We start from the raw sequence: 18,019 nt of genomic DNA, 5'->3' as shown, positions 1-18,019 counted from the left end.
GGACTCTAGAGAAACACCCTTTCTCTAACAAGTAACCAGCCTGCCAAGATAAAAAATAACACACTGGTCTTTTGAATATTTCTTTAATATTACATTTAAATATTCTCTTTAAATACAGCATTATCACAATGTAAAGGACCTAAAAGGCAAAAAAAAAAAAAAAAAAATTTTTTTTCAGAGAATCAGACAAGCTTTGGATTCACATTGAAAATACTACCTGTATACAGTATGTGAGAAAGGAAACTGGAAAGAATGAGTTGCAGTAATAAATTTCTTTTGTCGAGGCCTAGATGGAGCAGGGCCGAAGCTGTCTGCTCCTGCGATCAGAGGCCGAGGCTTAGCTTTTCTAGCAACCGTGAGCTAGAAGCCCGTCCAGCTCAGGTAGCACCAGAAACGAGATGGACTAGGTCGTAGAAAAGGCCCTTTGCTTGACAAGACGGTTAATGTTCGATGTTAATATTCAGCATTTAAAAACGGGATCAGCGGGAGTCGGAATTGTTAACGGAGGGATGGACTTGGGTTAAGAAACTAGTTTTTCAAATACCGCTTCTTGGCCTTTGGGCTAAGATCAAGTGAAGAAACTAGCTTTTCAGAAAAACCAATTATCTTGGGGGTTGGCAATCAGTTTAACAGATTCAGATTCTTGGGTTGATCCCAAAGGCTAGTGTCTCTTCTGGAGCAGCTGGAATCCGCTTCCTAGGTGAGGCTGGAGCCTCCCTAAGGAGGGAATGTGTAGAGCCCACCCTCCCCTTCCAACAGACTCCGCAAGAGTCTTCTCCAGAGCCGAGTGTGCAGGGAAGCTTCAGTCTTGTAGTCGCGGCTGCTGAAGGTGGGAAAGTGGGGCTCCGCTTAGGAGAGCGCTAGATCTCAGGTACCTAAGACTCTCTGCTTGGTGAGGCTAAAGGATGGGAGGAGACAAGGTCCTGTACTTAAGAACTCCCCTCCACTGTAAAACCAAGCACAACCGGGAATGAACAGGAGAGGCAGACTGGGCTAAAGGATGTGTCTGTTTAAGTACAAGGCCTCGCAGGCTCAGTTTAGAAACGTGATAGGCGAAATGCTGCTGTGACACACATAAAGGGTGCTTGAACATCGCACGGGAAAAGGCTCCGTGAGGAAGGTAAGTGGGAAGAGGTCTCTCCCCGACCAAAACCCAAAAGGGGTTCACTTGTCTTCCTGGTTCATAAACCATAATAAAATTGAAGCATGACATAAAGGATGCTAGAGAAGTGTTTTGCTCCCCACTGTCTCCGTTTTAAAACGGAGGTAATAAAAAGAACTCCGAGGTGTTCAGCGGAGCACATCCTGGAGCATGGGCCGGACATAAAAGGAGCAGACACCGTGTCCCCCCCCCCACAGAGGTAAGAAGTGAATTTGAGTCCCGCTTTATAGATCGCAAAGGTTATAGTCAGAACTTGAGTTCTTGGGAAGCTGGGAGCTGTATTTAAGTTTGGCTTCCAATTTTCATGTATCAAGACGGAGGGATCCAATAAACCTTCGCAGTTCTGGGGCTGCGGGGAGGGAGGAAGAGGAATAGTATAAGGACTCTAACCCTGTATATCCAAGGACCACAAGGGCAGAAACAGAAGAAATAAGAACAAAAACTAGTTGGTGACTTTGGGTTGCCACATCCTATATTCCTTTAAAGCTCAAACCTCCCAGAGTGGGGGGAAAACCTGGGTGAAAAAGCAAGCGTGGCACAAATAGAGTCTTCTTCCCAGACAGCAGCCTGTTCCCGCTGCCTCTTCCAGACGTAGTTAACGCTCCAGATGTGCCTCCCGTGGGCCGAGAGCCCCAGCCTAACGCTGCCCGGCACAGCCAGCGCTGGACTCCTACCGAAGACTCGGGCTCTTTAGGCCACGTCCCCAGCCAATCTAGCTTTTTCTTCAAGGGAAAAGGAAGGAAGGAGGGGATAAAAGACAAATAGACAAGTTTAACTCTAGTACCTAAGAACATGTGAAAGAAATAATTCAAGTTACAGACCAGGACTCCCCAGTGTGGGGAACAGGTCAGAGAACAAGAAACATGTCAGATATTAACTTATTTACCAAACGGGGGGGCCAGGGAAGGCAGGTTAAATTTTGATAAATCCTGGAGGTTTTCTTCAGAAGCAGAGACCCTTCCATCCACTCCTCTCTAGACCTGACCAGGTGATTCTCCAGCGGACTATGATACACCAAGGTGGGCTGTCAGAGTGACTGAGGGGGCACTCGAGCTTGTTCCCCACCTGGAGCGCAGGAGAGGAGAAGGGGCTTTTCCATGCCGTTCAGATTACTGTGTTCTGGTCCCTACATAAAGATTAGCTGCTTGAATTACCCGCTTCTCCTGTGAGATCCTCATTCTTCGTTCCAGTGGCCCCGAAAAGCTCAGTATTCGGCACCATGCAGCCTCCTCTGCCCCGAGACTCTCCCCCAGATCAAGCCGGGACCGGTCTCCTTGGTTCTGTTTACCCTTTAAAAAATACTTTTACAAACAATTCTTTCCCACCCATCCCCCAAAGACCCCAATAAAATAACATGGGAGTAGCAGCTGCTTCTACAGTTTTGTTTTGAAATGGTGTTAGATAAAATAAGGGAATAAATAGAGAATGGGTACGAGGCAGGACCGCCATCCCCGGGTCACACTGCCAGAGGGAGTTCTAGGGAAGGCTCTTCGGGGGGCCTGTCCTCGCTCTGCTGTGAGGTCTTCTCCACCACACAGCCCTCTTCGTGGTCCGTGCGGAAGGGGAGGCCCGAGGGGGGCCAGGAGGGGCGCAGGTCTTCACTCTCGGGCTCCTCGGGGTCACAATCTTCGGGCACTAGCGCTTCTAGGGCGGGCGCGTTCCCCACTTCTGATTTACACAGGGCCGCGGGGTCTGTGGGGCCGCAAGCCACCAGTGAGGTAACCGGGAGAGAGAAGACACTCAGATCCTTCTCCTTGGGGAAAGGGGGCGCGACTTCTTCCGGGCCGGGCTCTCCCTTCACCCCCAGGACGGGCCTCTGCTCCACCTGGTAGTAGACCAGGGGCCCACTGTTCAAGTAGGAGGGGCTGTTCGCCGCCGAGGCAGCCGCGTGGTCGGAGTTCTCGGCAAAGCACAGGACGGAGGAGCCCGGGGGCAGCTGGGCCTGGATGAGGATGGGGGCTGCGAGGCCCGGGCACAGCTCCTCGGGCACAGCCAGGGGCTCCTCCAGGATGCACACGCCCAGGCTCTCGATGCTGGAGTCCAGGCTGGCGCTGGAGCCGCTGGAATCCTCCTCCGCCTTGAGCCGCTCCAGCTCCTCCGCGCTCTGCAGGTGCATCACCGCGGTCTCGTTCTCGGCAATGAACTCCTGGAAGTCCTGCGTCTCGGAGCCCTGCGCCCCGGTCAGGCTGCAGCCGGCGGCGGGCGGCTCCTCGTCCGGGGCTGGCGGGCGGCTCACCTGCCGCTTGCTCTCCAGCTCCAGCTTCATGATGGTGTGGAGGTAATGAGTCCGGACCCGGATTGGATTAAATTCGATGCGCCCAGCCATGTTCCCACAGCCATCCCGGGAACAGCCGCATGGGAAGGACATGCGATCCACCTGAGGAGAGGACAAGACGATTGAGGGAGGAGGAGGAGACCCACAGATTTAGCGACGGGGACGGGGACGGGAGGCAGTGGCTGGGGATTCGAGGTCTTACAACAGGAACGGCCAGGAACAAACGTAACCTGCAGCGCGGCCCAACAGCACCGGCGCTAGTGATCAGACCACCCGCGTCTCAGTTCCAACACAGCCACTAATGAGCGGTGTGCCCTCTAGAAGGTCCCGTACCCCCGGGCAACCTGGGGGCCCAGTCAGTTAAGCATCCAACTCGGTTTAGGCTCAGGCCATGATCTCAGGGTCGTGGAATCGAGCCCTGCATCGGGCTCTGGCTCCGCACGGTCTTCTTGTCCCGCTCCCTCCCCCTCTGCCTCTCCCCCTGCCTGTGCTCGCTCTCTAATAAAGACCATCTTTAAAAAAAGAGAGAAAAGAAAAAGGTCCTTTATCTCTCCAGGGCTTTGTTTCCTCTTCCAGACAAAATGTAGCTAAAAATCACATCAAAGGGCCTTTCCAGTTAGAAAGTCCAGAGACGCTGCTCTGAAAGCTGACGGTTCTCAGAGTAGAAGACATTTTTTAAAAATATTTTATTTATTTATTCATGAGAGAGAGAGAGAGAGAGAGAGAGAGAGGCAGAGACACAGGCAGAGGGAGAAGCAGGCTCCGTGCAGGGAGCCCGACGTGGGACTCGATCCCGGGTCTCCAGGATCGCGCCCTGGGCCAAAGGCAGGCAAACCGCTGAGCCACCCAGGGATCCCTTGAAGACATTTTTGCGCCTCAGAGACTTTCCCAGAATTTACCTAGTTTCCTGAGAAAACAGGCTGGGGCCTAAGCCTACGGACTGCCTTCTGCAATGACAGGGAAAGGAAGCAGAAGATCTAGCTGGTCTAAAGGAGCACATTCTAGGGAAACTAAGGCAAAGTGCCTCAGTTGTGCCGGGGCGCTCTACTGACGGTTCAAACGTGGTAATGGCCAGCTTTTCACCACCTGCTTCATTTTCCTCTGATGGCTTAGGTCTGGGGCAAGTACTGCGATGATTAACCTACAGACCAGGAACACCTGGAAAGGAGCTCCTCTACCTCCTTACCTCCCTTTTGGACCCCCAAAAGGAACAAAAAATAAAGCGTAAGCAAATATGTATATATATATAAAAGTCACAATGTCTTCCTATGATATCAACTTCTAGAACTCTCCATTCCAGTCCTTAGGAACAGCCCAATTCTTAGGACTACTCTCAGGACAGTATAACTGATTCATTATGGGACTTTGGTCTGAAAAGCAGTACTTGGCCAGATACGCTACAGCTATTACCGACCTAAAAATAGGAAAGAAGAGGGTCATTAGGGAACCTTCAACCACAAGGACTCAGCACCCACATCCTCAGTATACAAGTTCCAAATAAATTTCATCTTTTGGGATGGTACTGCTGCTTTCAACGGAGACGCGCCTTCTAAGCGGTCCCTTGTCAAACCAGCGAGCGGATGACGGCTTCCATCTTTTAAGACCCTGGACTCCAGCTCTGCCAAGCCACGTCCAATCCTGAACTACAGGAACCTGACAATTACTTTGGGTTTTACAGAACTGGAGCAGAGGTCCTGTGAGTGTTTGCAAGACAAAATCCGGAGGCCTACCTCATCTCTCTGCTTCCTTTCATCTCATGACATCAGTCCATGTTTAAGGAACAGCTACTAATGTTAAACCCACCAACCCGTCTTCCCCCATCTGCTGACAGCTGCTGCTTACCACTTCCAGGGTGAGACACAGCAAAAGCTAATGGCTCTCTCCACGGCCTAGGAATCCTGCCATGCTTGGCTTTCTCCTTGGTGGGGGAGGGTCGTGGAACTAGGCAGTGCTGCCCGTCATGGGAGTCCACCCGTGGATGACAGGCAGCCTCCCACGTTCACCAGGACCCACATCATGCCCCCCGGACTCCTCTAGCGTGGATATCGCCTCCCAGGCCAACCTGGACTGACCTGGCATTTAATCCCAGCCTGACTACAGGCACAGGCTTCTGGGTCACAATAGAGGCGACAGTCACAACCACACTCTTCCCGCGACAGGCGGATGGCTCTAAGCTCTTGCTTCTCTTCGGCGTCAATGCGGTGGACCCCCGAAGCCCTCAGCAAAGCTCGTCGCCGCTTGGTGGGCAGGGGCTGCAGGAAGAAGTAGTCATCCACCTCCACATTTTCCACATCAATGTCTTCGTCTGAGACGTCATCCAGGGTCAGGCCATCGGCCTCCACCGACTCCACTGTCCCATTCTTGGTCAGCTGCCGGGAGACGGGAAGGAAAGGTTAGCTTCAAGTATTATGGCCAGGCACCTTCTTCTTCTTTTTTTTTTTTAAAGATTTATTTATTTATTTATTTATGATAGACTTAGAGAGAGAGAGAGAGAGAGGCAGAGACGCAGGAGGGGGGAGAAGCAGGCTTCATGCCAGGAGCCTGACGCAGGACTCGATCCCGGGACTCCAGGATCGTGCCCTGGGCCAAAGGCAGGCGCTAAAGCCACCCAGGGATCCCTGAGCAGGCACCTTCTCACAGAGCAGCAGGGTCCAACTGAACTTCCTGCACTGATGGAAATATCCATGCTGCTCGCAGCACACGTGCCTACTGAGCACTGTGAATGCGGCTAGTGCGAAGGAGAACTTAATTTTAGTTCATTTTAACTGAGTCTAAGAAGCCACACGTGTGGCTAGTCGCCACCATACTGGAGAGCTGAAGAGCATAAATCTAGAGCAGGAAGGCAGGAAGCCCGACGTAGCTCTAACACCTGTCAACACAGGAGGGATCACCTTTCTAGACCAAAGTTTCTCAAAGCCCGTGTCTCCTCTTCCCTCATTTTCCCACAAATACACCCTCCATCCTCAAACTTGTGTCCTGTAACGTCAGCTAAGTTGCCTTCTGACACAGGGAGGTCTGTCAGTGGCTGGATGCTCCTTGGATGTAGAGATAACCTTGCAAAACACCCTTCAATCTGCACCCCGAAGGACCCAAAACCACATTCAGGGAACAGTAGTACAGGCTACCAGGTCTGTCAAGGACCCTGAGTCCCCACAGAGTGAAGACTTCTCTTCAGAAGGGCTTCACTTCACTGGGAGGAGAGAAAAATGAGCAAATTATTAACAGCTATCCAAGAAAGCCCTCACTGCCAACCCACAGCCTAGAATATACTTTCTCCTTTCTAATCTTTTTTGATTTCAAAGAAAAATGCTGTATGGGGAGTAGGGTGGCATGCGAATACTGAGGTACTATCCACGGGCAGAAGTCTGGGTTCTCTGGGCCAAGACAGACAGAGAGCCAGGCAAGGAGTCTTCGTGGAAGGGCAGGTTGAAGACAATCTGGCTGAATGAGTTCTGAAAACTCACTAGAGAATTCAAGGAAAGAAAATGAGACTTTGTAATTCCCAGAGCTCTGGAAGCTACCAGCAGGATGAGAGCCAAGCTCCTGGAGGGGTTGGCTTATTTCATCAGACCCAGCCACAGGTTAGTGCTAGTAAAGGGACAGCTCCTGGGAGCGAGATGATGCAACGGCGGGGCTCATCAGCTCCACACCTGTTTGCTTGTGGGAAGGTGGGAGAGAGAGGGGACAAATACAGAGGTGCTTCTGGGGGTTTCCTGGCCTGTTAGTTCGGTACCAGGCAGACCCGCGATGAGGGGCCCTTCTGCAGACCTTGGGGCCCCTCCTCCTTCCTATTTTGCCAGCAATGGCTTCTTCCTTAGCACCCTCCCTCCTGCTGTCCTCTCAAGGGAAAGAGGTTAGAGATGCAATAGGAAGAAACCCACGTAGATATAAGAATTTGATGTAACACAGTAGAGGTGGCATTTGAAACCAAGAAAGAGAGTCCTCTGGTCATTAGATGATATTGGGATAACTGGATGGGCCTTTTGAAAAATAAATAAGTAAAGCTGTACTAGTAAAGCATACTACCCATAATAATGAATTCCATATGAATAAAAGGCCCAAATTAGAAAAAAATAATAATGAGGGGCGCCTGGGTGGCTCAGTGGTTGAGTTGCCTTCGGCTCAGGGTGTGATCCTGGGTCCTGGGATCGAGTCGCACATCGGGCTCCCCGCAGGGAGCCTGCTTCTCCCTCTGCCTGTGTCTCTGCCTCTCTCTGTGCCTCTCACGAATAAATAATATCTTGAAAAAAAAAAAGTATTAGAAAAATGATAGGTAATTGAAGCTCAGGGCATCAGGAGGTTTTTTTTTTCCTTTTGTGACAGCCTGAAAAGGAAAATAAATATTAGATGGTACATCAGAGATGCGAAAGATGTATTTTTTAAGTCTCCCCTGCAGTGTGCTGCAGTCAGGAAAAATTTCTAAGAAAAGCAAGCACATTGGCCCTGGGAGAGGGCAAAGTAAGCATCTTCTCTTGACATGGAAGGATCTATTAGTTGCCACCAGGGCTGCCGTTCGCTAAATCGGCTACTAGGTAGGAATCCTGTGTCGGCCTTGGGTTCGCTTAGCTTTGTTCCTAGACCTGCTCCCGGGGGGTGGGTGGGGGCACAGAACAGGAGGGAGTCGTGCTGTGACAGGCTATCCCTCTATCAGATCTAGGAGAGAGGTTTCTTTAGGGAAAGGGAAGAAAGCCTTCACTGCAAATGATGAGAACAGTGTTTATTTCCCGGGCCGTTGCTATAGCAGCAGGAAGGTGACAGGGTCAGTGATGGAATTCCTCAGACACAAGAAACGGGACGCCTCGGTGTCATTCCAGTTAGAAAAACAGGTGTGAGGCTCCGGGAGTAGGCTGCGGGAAGGGGAGCGCGCTGTCAAAAGGAGAAAGGAATGAGATGTCGTTAGCTCACGTCCTCTGCTGTGGGTTCTCCAACCACACCACGTTTTGGGGTGGCTCGTTCGGGTCTCATCTGCCACCCTGCAAATAATGCAGCCACCTGTTTTAATACAGGTCACGTGTTTGGGGCCCACAAGAAACTTGGCTAGACCTATGGCAGTGTCTCCAGACCTGGAGCCGGGAACTCGTGGAGGGGCGGGGGGGATTTGGGGCCTGGTGCGAAGTATGGCTGTGGAGTGTCGCGCGGTGCTGAGAGCAAGCGGGTAGCTGTAAAGAGCCATCCTGTAAGGCAGGGGTCATCCTCCAGCCTCACTCTCGCCTCCTAAACTTGAGGAGCTGGGGTGGCATCAGATGGCAGGCCTAGAACCAAACTGAAACAGCTATTTGGAGATGCTGTGGTTTACACCTCAAAGACCATCACCTAGAGGTGACGGGGGTTACAGACAGGGGGGCTACACGTGCAGGGTCTAGCAGAGAGAACCTGTTGGTTTGTTTTAAAGATTTTATTCATTTATTTATTTATTTATTTTTATTTTTATTTTTTTATTTTATTCATTTAGAGAGACTGAGCGAGCGAGCTAGTGAGAGAGAACGAGCAGAGGAAGAGGGAGAGCAGGCTCCCCACTAAGCAGGGAGCTCAACACGGGGCATGCTCCCAACCTGAGCCACAGGCAGATGCTTCACCCCCTAAGCCCCCCAGGCGCCTGAGAAAACCTGTTCTGTGCACTGGGACAATAGACAGTCATTTAACAAGAAACTGAAACCCCATGCTTCCTCAGGTTCCAAGGGCGACAGACTTGAATGTTTTCAGGTATTCGCATCTTAAACTTTAAAAAAATTTGCTGAAGGGGCAAGGTTAGGGAATTCTAGGGAAGCCACTTTGCTCTCCTGTGTAGACTCCCCACCAGAGACAAAAAAGAATGGGGTTTCAGACTGAGCTTTGATTCCAGACCTGAGACTTCTCGCTAGAAAGATCTGGAATCTCAACATGCCAAGGGCAATAAGGAAGAAATAAATAATCCAGAAGAAATATAAATAATCTAGATGGTTCCCCACTTTATCTTGGCGCATGGGTGTACCCAGACCCCAGACCCCTTAGGCACCTTCATCTTCTTGGCGTGGAGTTTCTCTTCCTTCAGGTGTTCACGGAGAATCTCCCGATGGTTCACCTCCTGCTCCTGAGCAAACTCACAGAGTGTGTAGCTGCGTACGGAGTTGTGGCGCTGGGCCATGCCCAGTGAGCTCCCACCCTGGCTGGGTACGCTGGTGAAGCCCTGGCGCCGGGCGAAGTAGTACACGGTCACCTGGTCAAAGCGGACATTCTTCCTCCGCAGCTGCTTCTGCCGCTTGAGGATGGATGTGGCTGAGAAGGGAGCACAGAGCAGTTTTACCAACCCTGAAACGGCCTCCCTGGGGCCCACGTTCTTTCTCACCCGTCTAGGCTCAACCGTTGTCCAAAGCGCTCTCTGTACCTTGCGACATGTCCAGTCTTCACATCATAAGCTCACAGTTGGGAGGGGCCCTTGAACATCAGCTGGCTCATACCACTCCTGCCACACTGACTTCACCCAAACAGATGACCACAAGATCTAATTTTGGACATCAGCTGGGAAGCGGATCTCTAGGTAATCTTTTCAGGATGTAACCATCTCTATAGCTTTACTGTCCGATTCAACCACTATTAGCCACGTGTGGCACTTTACGTTACTCAAAATAAAATTTCAAATTCAGCTCCTTGGTTCTACTAGTCATGTTTCCAGTCTCCTGGCACATATGGCTCCCATACTGGACAGTGCAGGTGTAGAAGAACTCTGCTATCATAACGGGGACCTCTGTGGGACGGCGTAATCTATAGCTGGGGTTGGTGTATCTCTTCTTTAAACGGCCTGACGGTGAATACTTCAGTCTCTACAGGCCATCAGGTCTCTGCCGCAACCACTCAACCCTGCCATTGTAGCATGAGAGCAATTCCAATGTATGTGGCTGCGTGCCAATAAAACTTTATTTACAAAAACGGGCAGTGGGCCAGATTTGGTCCATAGGCAACCTCTGTTCTATAGAATCAGAAGTTCTTTCCAAGAAATTAACTGAGCCATTAGAATTAAGAAATCTGGAGTTGCCCTAGTTGACCAGGCAGTAATCACTTATGTCCTTCTAGATCTACAATTGTGTGGGACTCTGGTGGGTCAGGGCAAAATCCTGGACCTCTCCTCCCTCAATTTAATTAAGCCCTTCCTGGGGAGCCATAAACCATGGCACAAAAAAAGAAAAAAAATCAGCTAGAGTAGGTCAGGCCTAAGTCTATGATACGAGAGCAATAAAGTCCTCCAAAGAGCAAAGTTGGGCTAAGAGTGGAAAAGATCATGGTTAGCGGAAAATCCCCCAGCTGGAGACAAGGAGCAGTCTCTTTCTCAAGGACTGCAATGGGCTCTGATGCCTGGAGGATGTGGGTGTAGACGGGGTGGCGGGGCTCACTCACGTGTGAAGCTGGCGGTTGTAGGAGGATTGAGGCTGTCACAGCTGTCAGCGCTGTCACTGCTGGAGATCTCATCGTCTGAGTTGGAAACTGATGAGCCCACATCCACATCATCAAACTTCCTCTTGAGACTCGAACCCGTGAATGCATCCATTGGTTTCAAAGGGGCTTCCTTGGGGAGCCCACCACGTTGGCCCCAAAGCCCCTGCTCACCACCAGTTAGCCAGGTGCATTAGGATTCTGCCCAGGGGAAAAGAGGAATCAGCATTCCCGTCCTGAGCCAGACCCCTCCCAAGTCTATACACGCAGCTCTCCAAATGAAGAAAGTCCCTGAGCTAGCACTGAGGTCTGGTCTCTCGAGACTAGGTCATTTCTTTACTTATTCTGGCCAATATTTTCCTACTTTTGTTTCCCTTCAGCCCCTGCGGTCTCAGTCATTCGTAGAATAACGAGATGAGTAACAGCAGCACCTTTCCGAATAGAGTGGAGGCCTCTGGTTCCAAGCCAGCTGGGCTCTGGGTTTCATTAGCCCGGGGAATAACGGGAATAACGGTAGCTGCTCCGGTGCGCACACAGGAGCACTCTCCAAGGGGCCAGTGGGAGGGACTAGGGATCAAAGGCAGAATTAGGCTGTGCCTAAACCTAGACTAGATCCAATTATTTTTCCTAGTGAAAATTTAGCCTGGCTTTTCCCAAAGTGTATATATTAAATAAACTAGTTCCATGGATATTAATAGCTTTACGTGGCAATAGGGCTGGTGCGTCCAAATAGTTTAGACAGATGCTTAGGAGAGGACTGTGTGGAGGCTTTTAATATACTAATGAGCATGGTGAAGGGTGAGAGCAAACATAGTGCACACAGGGGTCCCCACACCTCCTTATGGAACCCTGTGTTTCCAGAGTATCTTGGGGGCAAAGTGATTCTTGGAATGCACTTTGGGGATTAATACGCTCTAGGCCCTAAGTTTCAGAGTATATCAGAAGCCAGGGAGACACTTTACCCAGATCTTCACAAGGGTGAAGTTTCTCACCAGGCTCCCAGAAAGGTCAAATTTGGTTCTAAAGAATGGACTGAAGATTAGAATCTGCACTGCCTTCAGAGCCCAGAATCTTTTCCAATCTCATTCAGCTCCATAAAATAGGGCTCAGCTGGTCTATCATCATCCCCTGTGCCAGGACAACTTAGCTTTACAATCTTAGCCCTCTGTAAAGAACCCGGCAAGGGGAAATCAAATGGCAAAAGAAGGGACAATTGACTATGGTTACGTCAATATGGCAGGCAGCGTTTGCAACATGTCACACACACAGAGTCTGGGATAGTCCATTTCCCAGGTACACATCTTTCTCCTTCTCCATCTTTGGACTTAAGTTCCTAAGAATATGAATCTGCTGGACAGAAAAGCTGTTAGAGCCGGAGCCACATGTGATGATACGAAGCCTCCCTGCTTTGCCTCAGTAACGCCAGAAATCTCCCCAGACTATGATCTCACTAGTTGCTAATTATGCAGCAGGAATAACAACACTGCCCAGAAAGACAGGGCTGCATTACTGCGGAGCAGCTACCCAGAATATACTGTGGTGTCAAGAGATGCCGGCTACAGAGCTGTTTTTCTGGACTGTGTCTCTCGGAAGCAATTTGCCTGCTCTTGGATCAGCTCTACATAGTCAACCAGACCTAATAAGTACTTTAGCGAAGATATTTCCTGATCTGTCTAGATCTCATCAAAATTCTGCATTTGAGTCACAAGATATACCTAAGAAACCTCAGCCATCACAGGTCTCAGACAAGCACGTTCCTGAAATAAATTTGGCCAGGGAGGGGGGAAAAGAAAATCAAGTACTTGTTAAGAATTGTAATGAAATTTAAAAACAAATCTAAGGTGTCAATTCTGTTCTTCAGGTTACTGATCTTACCATTAGAGGTCACATTCCTAGGATATATTAAGAATGGAGAGAGCCAGGGACCTTTTAATGGGTTAAGATTTGAGCTGGGTTTAAAGATACCTATTAACTAACAAATTTTGCATTCCATCCTATGGGGGTGGGGGTGGGGATGGAGGTAATCTTTACAATGGAGAACTTATGTGAGTGGGATAAAAAAAAATAAAGGAGAATAATGTTGACCACTGAATTGAATTTTTCCTCCCCACTTAAAAGCTTTATCAACCACATGAAAACTCAGACTGAGCTGAAAAATCTGCTTTCTCAGAAAGGGCTTAAGTCCAGCTTCAACTTTAACTGAGATCTCTAGTGTTGCTACTGGGAAAGTGGCTTCTTCCTCAGTCTGGAAGCATGCAGGGTGTTATGACTGGAAGCAAATGTGCAGTCCTGTTCTTTCCTCCAATGTCCCTTTGCTTCCAGTAGGGTGGCTTCCCTCTAAGTATTTCTCTGTAAGCCCTGCATGAGGCTGGGTTTGGTCCAAAACCATCTTTATTATTAAAATTCTCACTGTCTTAACCCAGTTGCCCTCAGGGGTATCACTTCCTCTGGTGCGGCAAGGATTGCTGGCTGCTTGTTCCATTCTCCTTTGCCCTTTTTTCTATGTCTTCCCCACTTCCACTTCTGGAATAGTGGCTTCTGGGCAATGATAAGAGGTAGGTAAGAAAGAGGAAGAAAAAAAAAGAGAAAGAAAAGATGTGAAACCTAGGAGAAAGATATTTTCCTTAAAATGCCGGAGAATAATCTGAACCCATGGCTACATATGTAAATGATGTGCGTACTGACTTTGCTCTCCTCACCCTGGCCAGGATCCATCTGATTCGCTTTCCGACACGCACCCCATCATATATAATCCATCAATGCTGTCCTGACCACAGTATAAGTTTCAATTTCAACCCAGCCTTCGTTGTCCAACTCTGGTGTGAACCTGACTCGTCAGGAAGAGATGCTCATTGGGCACCAAAAACAAACCTCCCATCCACTTCCACAGTGGCCTGAAGAGACCTTTCTTTGCAACCGAAACAACTAGAATAGGTCCCACAATTTCCAGCTCATCCAATCAACCTCTTTTCTAACTGATTAGAAATCAGTCATTCCCACCTCTCTCGACCATTCACTGGTAGAGGATCAATGCCTGTGTTCAAGAGAAACAGTTGTGAGTTATACTCCGAGCCCTTAAACCCATACAGAAATCATGAAGGTGAGACTGGAAATGCAGGTCCTAAGTGACAGTTAACTGCCAAAATGACCAACTCAAACAACAAATGCTTTTGGAGAAAAGAATGCGAGCCCCTATAAAAGCTTTTTAATGCCAGTTAAATGAAAGGGCAGCTGACACTTTCTGGCTCCCTGCCTTATGGCCTTTTCTCAACTGTTTCTAGCTGAATATTTCCCAAAGGTATAAGAAATACAGCATATCCACGGTAAACAGGAGATACGCGGCTAGCACCAAATAAAGATCTATAGCATATGTGCACTTTAGTACTGGATCTAAGCCTTTTCAGGCCTGTAGGATTCCTTTAACAATCTGCCCAAAAACAACAACAACCAAACCCCCCCCCCCCCAGCTTTTGTGAGGCTAGCAAAAGAGGGATCACCCAGAAAAATTTCTGTGGATTCAAAATATATTTCCAAAGTTTAGTAACGAAGGCCTCTCTCTTAAAGGAGTATAAAATACTAATTAAGACAAGGTATATCTCACAGGAGAAAGCCTCTGCAGGCCACTGGAATCCAACCTTCTTGGAAAGGTCAAGGGACCAAAATCTCTGGTAAGATTGTCAGGGTTATCTTCGGTAGCTGGGTTAGAGGAAGGAAGGCTTGTTGCTAAGTGTTAGGATAAACCTGAGTAAGATGACCTGACCTGTTTCTCCTTTTACAAGATATTGCAGTTGATTCTCATATACCATGAATTTCATGGATCCATGTGTCCTTGGGATTACCAGGATCATGAACTCATAAAGTGCTTGAGTGTAAACATACTGTTTAGGTATTTTAAGGAAGCCCCCCCTTCCAACCCTCACTGTTTTTTTTTGTTGTTGTTGTTGTTGTTGTTTGTTTGTTTGTTTGACCCGTTCACTGACACAAGGTTAAAACTTGGCTTTCCACGTCTAAACTACCATGGTAGGGAGGACACAAGATCTTGGTGGGAGACCAGGAACATGATGCTGCAGGAACCATTAATTCTCAAGGATATCCAGTCACTTCTAACTCTGGCGCACACCAACCTCCTCCTGGCTTTGGAGATTAGCAAGATGTGAAGTCGGTAAAGAAAATGAAAATATGAACCAAGTATGGGTTTACCTGAAACCGAAAACGGCAGGACAAGAGGGACACACTGTGTCTCTCGGGGATAACTCCTAAACATTTCGCACTGGAGGGCGGTCTGTGTGTGTCACACTGCCACTCTAACCCCTTTAAAAGGATAAATCAAGACCATGGCACTCAAAGGGATGGATGGCAGTCAGCTGCGTGTTTGGGCCTGTGAAAAATGATCGAGCTGGGAGCCAGGGCAAGGGATGCTTTCGTCCCCCACCCCGCCACCCCCCACCCTACACACACACACAACGCCAGAAAAAAAAGAAAAGAAAAGAAAAGAAAAAATGGGAGAGACATCAGGAACCTGAGCCGAAAGGACAGGTCAAGGCATCGGGTCCCTTTAATGGGCACCCCTGCTGAGCCCTTGGGCTCCCGGCCCATTTCTCCGATGCCCGCTCACCTTCCCGCTCATTCCCAGCGTCTGCGGCCCCTGCCCAGCCTTCCCCATCCCTTCCTGCCTGCTACTCACAAATTCCCCACCACTCCTCCCACATTTTCCCCTACTCGCCCTCCCCTTCCTTCACTTCCCTCCATCCCCATCGCCTCCACTCCGCTCCGCGCTCAACCCTCGTCCGCAACCCCGCCGGCTCCCGAGCCGCCCCCGGGTCGTGCCCCGAGCTGCCCCCGCAGCCGGGGCCCGCGTCCTCCGCGCCCCGGGCTCCCACGCCTCTCCCGACCGCTTCCTTCCCCGCGGCGACCCGGCTCCCCGCCCCCCGACCGCTCCCGAGCGAGCCTCCCCCGTTTCTGACCCCTCCATCCGCGCGGCTCCGGGGGGGCGGGGGGGACCTCTGCTCCACAGCCGCCCGCGGGCCGATCCCGAGAAAGGACGAGGCGGCACCCTCCGCCCCGCACCCCCAGGCCCATTACCGGCCCCGCCGCGGCTGCCTCCTCCCGTGATGGTCTCTGCCGCCCCCGCGGCCGCCGCCGCCGCCGCCGCCGCCCCAGCCCGGGTGGGAAGCAGAGAGGACAGAGCGAGTCCCGGGCCCGCGGCGACGGTCGGGGAGTTCCCAGGGCGGCAGGGCTGGGAGGGAGGGCGGGTGGGCAGGTCGGCCGGCAGGCGGCGGAGGGCGGGCGGCTCCAGCGACTCGGGCGCCCCCGGTAGCAGACGCCCAGAACCGCCCCGGCTCCGGCTAACAATAGGCTCCGGCCGCAGCGCTCCGGCTCTTATAGGCGCCGGCACGTCCTGCCCGAGCCCCGGGGCAGGCTGGGAAATGGAGTCTGCGTGCCAGCCCCCCCCCGCCCCCGCGGCATGCCGGGAGTTGGAGGCGGCGACCGGCGCGGAGCCCGGGAGCCGCCGCCTGCGGACGCGCTTCGGGGGAGACGTCCTCGCTGCGCTGGAAGCTGGGAAAGCGAGTTTGGCGCCGCTGCAGCCCTTCGGGCAGGAAGGGGGACAGCCCGGGCCACAGACCTGCGGTGACTGAACGAGGCTGCCCCCGACGCTCCCCGTTCCTCTCGTCAGGAGCGCACTCCCGTGCGTAAGGCCGTAACCGCCTCAGGCTCGCCCCTGGGCGCTGAGGCGGCCGCCGGGGAACGGCGGCGGGCAGGGCGCGCCTCGCCGCGGCGCGTGTGGACCGGCGCATGGCTTCCTGTCAAAACCGATCTTCCGTGGTGTCCGAGCCTCACGACTTTGCGACTCATTTTCCAGGTGTGGAAAACGGCGTCTGATGCGGAGGCCGGGAGTTCTGCCAGGCCCCCAGCCCAGGTCCCCCTCAGAACGCAAGCCTGGGGCTCCTCTTTGACGTGTAAGGCCCCGCTCTGTGGTAGGTGCCCCGGGCGCCCCTCCCGCCCCTCCCCCACCACGGCTCCGCGCTTCCCTCTACTTCGCCCCTCCTGGACGAGATTTTACTCGTTTATTCACGAGACACACGCGCACGGAGAGAGGGAGCAGCAGGCTCCACGCAGGGAGCCCGACGCGGGACTCGACCCCGGGTCTCCAGGGTCACGCCACACCGCTGGGCCCCCCGGGGAGCCCCGGTACTGTTTCCACTACGTTGGCCCACTAGCCTCCCTGCAGTTCCCTCAGGGACGGTGCTCTCCCCTCGGGGCCTTCTGCCTGCCCCGCTGTCCCTAGCAGGCCGTGTAACACAGTCCTTCACTTAATTAGTTGCTGAAATGTCCCCATATCAGATTTTCCTTTAACCGTTTTTCTGAAATGGCGCTTACGTCTCTTCTTAGCATTTACCACTTGATGTATATTTTTTCAGTCTTCTCACAATTGACCAAATTCCAGGAGTCCTAGGAATTGCTTTGTTTATTGTATGGTGAGCAGCACCCCGTACAACGCCTGGAATTTGACATTTAGGAACTCACTAGATGTTTACTGGGTATTTATTGGTTGGATGGCAGGACTTAAACTCACGTTAGGGTGGTTCCATAGCCTAGTGCACCTTTCACTGCAACCAAGAACTACGGAGCCAGATCTGCTGGCTGTCCAAGGCTTCTCTCGGCTTTATTTTATTTTATTTTTAAGTTATTCATGAGAGACACACAGAGAGAGGCAAAGACACAGGCAGAGAGAGAAGCAAGCTCCATACAAGGAGCCCGATGCGAGACTCCCAAGCCGGGACATCCGGGATCACGCCCTAGGCCAAAGGCAGATGCTCAACTGCTGAGCCACCCAGGCGTCCCATCTCTCAATTTTAATACTAAGAACTGGCTTGGGACAAAATGCCCCAAATCGCAGTCCTCCCGCCTCGGTGACATGAGAGGCTCCATGAGGCCAGGAAACAATAGTGCAAGATGAAAAAGCAGATCACAAAAAAGCAGGCCTTAGCTTACCACGCACTGATCATCTCCCTATCTGCTGAGATTTAAGTATAACACGTGTTCTGGAGCCAGACTGCCTGAATACAAACCCACTCCTCCTCCATCAGTAGTAGTATGACCCTTGGCAAGGCATGTAACTTCCCTGTAACTTAGCTTCCTCATCTGCAAAATGAGGAAGACAGTATGTAGCTCAA

General features: G+C 51.3%; 2 protein-coding genes across 3 annotated transcripts in view; one reads left to right on the top strand and one right to left on the bottom strand.

The window, feature by feature from the left end:
• Positions 1-18,019, top strand: part of ATF1 (activating transcription factor 1) — a 255,115-nt gene that overhangs the window by 235,434 nt on the left and 1,662 nt on the right. The window lies entirely within an intron of this gene.
• Positions 68-16,197, bottom strand: CSRNP2 (cysteine and serine rich nuclear protein 2). Of its 2 annotated transcripts, none has more exons than XM_026000332.2 (5): positions 15,927-16,197; positions 10,809-11,045; positions 9,433-9,692; positions 5,510-5,806; positions 68-3,539 (listed from the first exon to the last, which is right to left on the bottom strand). In XM_026000332.2, the coding sequence occupies exons 2-5, from the start codon at positions 10,957-10,959 to the stop codon at positions 2,619-2,621; spliced, it is 1,629 nt and encodes a 542-aa protein (XP_025856117.1). In that variant the 5' UTR covers positions 10,960-11,045; positions 15,927-16,197; the 3' UTR covers positions 68-2,618. The 2 variants fall into 2 exon arrangements, with proteins under 2 accessions (XP_025856117.1, XP_025856118.1); XM_026000333.2 differs by having other exon boundaries at positions 15,809-16,177.

This window comes from Vulpes vulpes, chromosome 8, assembly GCF_048418805.1.
Source record: "Vulpes vulpes isolate BD-2025 chromosome 8, VulVul3, whole genome shotgun sequence".
NCBI lineage: Eukaryota > Metazoa > Chordata > Mammalia > Carnivora > Canidae > Vulpes > Vulpes vulpes.
This window is presented reverse-complemented; position numbering and strand designations above follow the sequence as displayed.